Raw genomic sequence first — 6003 nt, forward strand, 5'->3', positions numbered from 1 at the left:
TCCCTACAGTCAAAAACATACAAAAGCCAAAACCAAGTCATAAACATTTAATAGTTTACTTGCTCTATTAAGAAGGCAAGAGGAACTGAGGTAGGTCATTATAACCTACACTCATATGCCAAAACCCTGAATGTACTGTTCCAAACGCACAAGCCAATACACAGATCACACAGCCCTCAAGAGATCCCACCCAAAGTACAACAGTGAGGTGGGTGTCTCAGTTGTTCATCCAGATGCTTGCTGCACTTTTGACTCATGATATTGTCTCATCCGTTCCTCAAGCTCTGGCCGGAAATGACGAATCAGTCCCTATCGGAGAAGAACAACCACAAGGAGTTGTAAGCACATGTATTGACATGACTCCCTTTGTCCTCTTGCCCCTATTCATTTCTAGGCCTTCCATTGCAAAGTTACAAGGTGATCAATATTCTTCAACCTGTTCTTAAGCTAAACAAGGAGAGGAATCCCAAGATGTTACCTGTACAGGCCAGGCGGCCCCGTCTCCCAGGGCGCAGATGGTATGGCCCTCAATCTGCTTGCTAATTTCCCACAGTGCATCAATCTCGGCCACTTGTGCATTGCCTTTCACAAACCGCCACATCACCTTGTTCATCCAGTCCACACCTATATGGGGTAAGTCAAAGAGCCAAATGAAAGTCCAGAGTTTATGACAAGAGAGGTTGTAACTCGGGAAGGGGCGGAGGAAAGAGGCACCAGCCACACACTGACACCAGCATTGTGAAAGGCAGAAATTAACATCAAATTAACTTCACATACCCAAGTTTGGAGATCTGCTGCTGAGCTCAACCTGGACAAGTTACGAGTTCCTAGTTTCTATAGTGCCTTTCTTCATTAAACGTCATAACACTTTATAGATTGGACAGTAGATATTTAATCTTACGGCTCTATAACATTTTTAAATTGTTTGCCTATTAGGCAATTTGACTTTCATTTATGCTGTGTTTTAGCAGCATTTTCCCTCTCTCCTGGGTACACACATGAAACTGCCTTATATGAACCAGACCATTGGTCCATTGGGGAGGGGATGTAGCCCAGCAGCAGAGCATCAGCTTGGCACGCAGAAGGCCCCGTGTTCAATCCCTGGCAGGCACCTCCTGTGAGGGATCGCATGGTCAGTGATGGGGAAGACCTCCACCTGAGACCCTGGAGAGCTGCTGCCAATCTGAGCAGACCAGACTGCCCTTGCTGAGCCAATGGCTCTGAGAGAGCCGAAGGCAGCTTCACGTGTCCAAGGTCAGTCTTGTCTACCCAGAATGGCAGCAGCTCTCCAAGGTCTCAGGCAGAGGAGGTCCTTCACATCACTGACAACTCGACCTTCACTCCTGCCTGCTCCTTTTAACTGGAGATGCTGAGGACTGAACCTGGGACCGTCTGCATGCAAAACAGAGATTCTTCCACTGAGCTGCACCTCCTCCCCTCCCTCCCTTAAATTTAGGATTGGTTTAAACTTACTTTCACAGATATATTCAGGTACAAAAAACCAGTATGTTGCAAAGGGAGGGAACAGGATTAACCACCTGAAGAAATCCTACTCTTGGGCCAGTGAACTCCCATCAACTTCCTTAACGTTTTCGGCAGAAGCCACACATACAAATGCAGGCGTTCTGCAACTTCAAAGGCCGGGAAAAGAGTTCAGGTAAAGTTCTTTTTGTTGTTGTTGTTCAGTCGCACAGTCGAGTCCGACTCTTCGCGACCCCATGGACCAGATCCCACCAGGCCCTCCTGTCTTCCGCCGTCCTCTGAAGTTGGCTCAATTTCATGTTCCTTGCATCTATGACACTCATCCTTTGCTGTCCCCGTCTTCTTTGACCTTCCATCTTTCCCAGCATCAGGGTCTTCTCCAGTGAGTGCTCCCTTCTCATTGGGTGGCCAAAGTTCTACCTTCAGCCAATAGAGGCCTGAGGCTCCGCACAGTTACTTCCATGAGGTACCAGCACCACCAGGCTCCATCACACTCACGGCTCCTGGACCATCATTAGCATGCTATATGCAGACTGAAAGTATCAGAGATGGAAAGAACTCTGTTCTGAAGGGAACATATGCTGCAAGAACTGACTATTTTTTGGACTGGACTGTGTTTGAAATCAGCCTCTCTGCATAACATTCCTCCTGTCCCCATTTTTCTGTTGGGTATGTAAACCAGGCGTTTACACTCATATGCATTTGATGAAGTGAGCTCTAACTCATGAAACCTTGTACTTGAATAAATTATGTTTGTCAGCACCACTGGACTCCTGTGTTATACCAATATGAAGACATTTGTGCTAAGAAGAGCTGTTATGTAAGAAAGAAAGCCTATCCTCTGGAAACACAGGCAGGTTAGGTGCAAAATCCTTCTCAAATACAAAAGAATATTTCAGCAGTCGCATTAGGCCTTCATACTCACCTTCCCGGCATGGAGTACACTGTCCACAACTCTCATGCTTGTAGAATTCAATGAGGCGGGCGATAGCTCGAACGATGTCTGTCTGAGGAAAGAGGAGACGGTGAAGATCCACAGAGGAGGAGCACAGAACAGGGAGGGCCGAGGGACTATCCTTACCGATTTATCCATGACAATCAGAGCCGCTGTGCCAAGGCCAGTCTGTGCCTGCACCAGTCCATCAAAGTCCATGGGCACCGTCTCACACACTGACTTGGGGATGAGGGGCGTAGATGAGCCCCCGGGAATCACAGCAAGCAGGTTATCCCAGCCACCTCTCACACCCCCTGGTTAGGAGACAGGGACCAGTTCAAGGGGTTATTTGCCTCCGAGCACAGCAGACAGCAACAAGGGGTGCACGGTTTCCCTCACAGACACAACGCTTTTGAAAGGTGCCGAAGGCCTCTCTCCTTAGGATGAGTAATGGCCACGAGCTCTCACCTGCATGTCGCTCAATCAGATCACGCATTGGTATCGACATCTCCTCTTCCACAGTACAGGGCGTGTTGACATGGCCTGAGATGTTGAAAAGCTTGGTTCCAGAGTTGCGCTCACGCCCAAAGCCAGCAAACCAGGTACCTCCTCGACGGCAGATAGTGGGGGCCACAGCAACTGTCTCAACATTTGCCACTGTGGTTGGGCAACCAAAAACTCCTGGGGAGGGGGGGGGAAATCAAAGGCTAGTTTTAACAACCCTGTTAAGCCAGCGACTAGAGAAATATATTGGGAAAGGGAAAACAAGAAGGATGTTTTACAACAATGTTGGTGATCAAGGATGAAATTTAAGACAGCAGAATCAACAACTGTAGAATTGAAAGGAAATTTAGCTAAATGGATGGCGGTCATGTTTCAATCGCAGCCAGGAGTACTGATTTAGGTCAGAGCTTTCGCAGATGTAAGGTGCAAAAGATAAAGACAACAACACTCCACAAAGAGCTGAAATAGTGTGCTTATGTTAACGGGGATGGGAATTTGGGGGAAAGGCTGAGAACAGGGGACAGAAACCAAGCTCATGCTGCTTATCACAGAAGGGACTTTTAAGGGGGCCTACCCACGTCAGCCGGAAAAGGTGGTTTGAGGCGTGGCTTGCCCTGCTTGCCCTCAAGCGACTCAATAAGTGCTGTCTCCTCGCCGCAAATATAGGCACCGGCCCCTCTTGCCACAAAGACATCAAAGTCATAGCCAGAGCCACAAGCATTCTTGCCCACCAGTCCTGCCTCGTAGGCCTCCTTAATCGACACCTAAAGAGGCAACCAGGAGTACAGTTGAGACGCAGCACTAAGACTTCACTGATTGACTTTCCAACCACAGAAAATACAAGGAATCACTAAAAACGATATACACTCTCGTCACAAGGCAAAAGCAAGAGGTGAATGAACACTTTCTCTGTTACCTCTCACAAGGAAGGGTCTTAAGGACATTTGTGATGATTGCACAATGAGGAGAGTAGCAGCTCACCTGCAAGTTTTTTTGGGGTTTTTTTCAGCCCCCGGAGAAGATTTTTTATTACATTTTCTATAAACTACAACGAAAATAAGGGAAGGGAAACTACATCTATGGGAGAAAGGAAAGAAAACCAAACTAAAAACCCAAGACTAGGAGATCACTACAATAGCTTGTATCAGTGTTAATCTAAAATGCTGTGATTACATTGAACATAGTCGATCATGCTATATTATTTATCTTTAAAAACATTGTTTTCACTATTTAAAGAAAATCACAATCGATATCTTTAAGGCCTTAAGGCACAACTCAGAGTTCTTCAGCGTTCATTTTGTTTTATCTTTTCTAATTCCTAATTGATATTCTCGCTTAGGGGCAGCTCACCTGCAAGTTTGAGGCCTCGTTATAGAACTCTCCACGAATGTAGATGTAGGCGGCTCGTGCCCCCATAGCTCGTCCTGCCACAAGGCAGCCCTCTATCAACTTGTGGGGGTCATGGCGCATGATCTCCCTGTCTTTACAGGTTCCTGGCTCCCCCTCATCTGCATTCACCACTAAATATTTGGGTCTGAAATACAGGAATAATTATATCACTCAGCACTGTGTGGCTTGCCAAGCCAATGGTCAATCCAGCTCAGAACCCTATCCTCAGATAATGACCCCAGAGTATTATCTTCCAGAAATCAAGGCTTAGAAAACTGTGAGCAATAGGATGTATATCTGAGCATCATTTAGTTACTTAAATTTCTATTCCCTGACACAGACTCACAACCACACAGCTTCACACTGTGTCAAGCCTGCTCTCTACTCTGTTTTTTACAAGTCAAGATGACAGGAGAACACAGTCATTAGGTGCTCTATTATTATTTGTTGCTTCTTTAAAGACAGCAAATAGATGACTTTAAGGTAGAAATGGAGATTCCCAACAGCTAAATTGCACCATTTGGATGATGGAAGGTGAAACTAGAAACCAAGACAGCAGACTGTAATTCCCTATGTCAGTCTGAATGCCTGTACTTACCAAACCAAAAATGGTTTTGAAACCAAGAGTAGAAATCACCACACGGCCATATATAACTTCTTTGTGAGCAGGCACACACAGTGTAAAAACATCTTGAAATCTCATTGCAGTTTGTCCCCAGTGTAACATACCTGCCATCTGGGGGCTTATTCATGAAGCTCCATTTAAGGCCAGTGGGGAAGCCAGCCCCACCACGGCCTCTCAGGCCAGAAGTCTTAATCTCATTCAGGATCCAGTCAACACCCTTCAGAAGAATTTCTTTGGTTTTATACCAATCACCTCGGCTCAAAGCCCCTTTTAGCCTAAAGGCAACAAAATGATTAGGTAAAAAGGGCCACACAAATTAATTCCATTTTGTAAACAGACAGCTACATCATCAGACTTGACATCTTACAGACAGGTTTAAACAATAACAAAAACTCTGTACTTGAACAAGCCAGGTGCCTAGTACAATGGTTACAAACACTGGAAAATGATGAGCAGCCTACACAAACTACGGATTTACTGGTTTAAAATACTGCTACATTTTAAATGTGAATCCATTTTCTGGTACAACTGCTTTACTCTGCTAAATTGCAGGCATTGTTGTCAGTACCCTGATCTTTCCCCCTTGAGTGCACAAAACAGAACATGTACTCAGCCCCCACCTCCACTCGTGGCGCCCATACAGATTTGTGAAAATGCGATCCTCATCCTTGAGTGGGCCAAACTGGGTCTTCTTAGGGGGCGCCTATGGGAGAAAAACAGTTTCAGCCTGAGGGCAGTTATGCTCTGTGTACTCTACCCTAACAGCAGTCCTAAGCGGGGTCCACTGGCGACATCCTTAGGAGGGGGTAGCTCTGCTTCCGACAGCACCGGGTGGCTCCACGGGGCCCGTCGCGAAGCTGCTGTGAAGACAAGAAACCTTCCCCTGAAACGGGGCTCCTTACAGGACGCCAGGAAGTTAGAAGAGGGCAGGAAACCCAGAGCGGGGGCTCCCCTGTGCCTCACCCACCCATCCAGGGCGGCACGCGCAGCCCCCAGCCCCCCGTCGGGGTGGCCACCGGTGTGTGTGGTGTGTGTGTGGGGGGGGGGGGGGGGGGGGGGGGGGGGCCCC

The 6003-nt window shown here is 47.1% G+C and overlaps 1 protein-coding gene across 1 annotated transcript in view; it reads right to left on the bottom strand.

The window, feature by feature from the left end:
- Positions 1 to 34: 34 nt before the first annotated feature.
- Positions 35 to 6003, bottom strand: part of NDUFV1 (NADH:ubiquinone oxidoreductase core subunit V1) — a 6410-nt gene continuing 441 nt past the window's right edge. Inside the window, exons 2-10 of the mRNA XM_015413804.1 lie at positions 5555 to 5637; positions 5039 to 5209; positions 4271 to 4454; positions 3495 to 3684; positions 2885 to 3097; positions 2564 to 2730; positions 2408 to 2489; positions 479 to 624; positions 35 to 309 (exon numbers count right to left, since the gene is read on the bottom strand). Coding sequence (XP_015269290.1) covers positions 226 to 309; positions 479 to 624; positions 2408 to 2489; positions 2564 to 2730; positions 2885 to 3097; positions 3495 to 3684; positions 4271 to 4454; positions 5039 to 5209; positions 5555 to 5637 — 1320 coding nt within the window. The 3' untranslated portion in view covers positions 35 to 225. The remainder of the gene's footprint in view (positions 310 to 478; positions 625 to 2407; positions 2490 to 2563; positions 2731 to 2884; positions 3098 to 3494; positions 3685 to 4270; positions 4455 to 5038; positions 5210 to 5554; positions 5638 to 6003) is intronic.

This window comes from Gekko japonicus, unplaced genomic scaffold (assembly GCF_001447785.1).
Source record: "Gekko japonicus isolate JY-2015 unplaced genomic scaffold, Gekko_japonicus_V1.1 scaffold885, whole genome shotgun sequence".
In the NCBI taxonomy this organism is placed as follows: Eukaryota; Metazoa; Chordata; class Lepidosauria; order Squamata; family Gekkonidae; genus Gekko; species Gekko japonicus.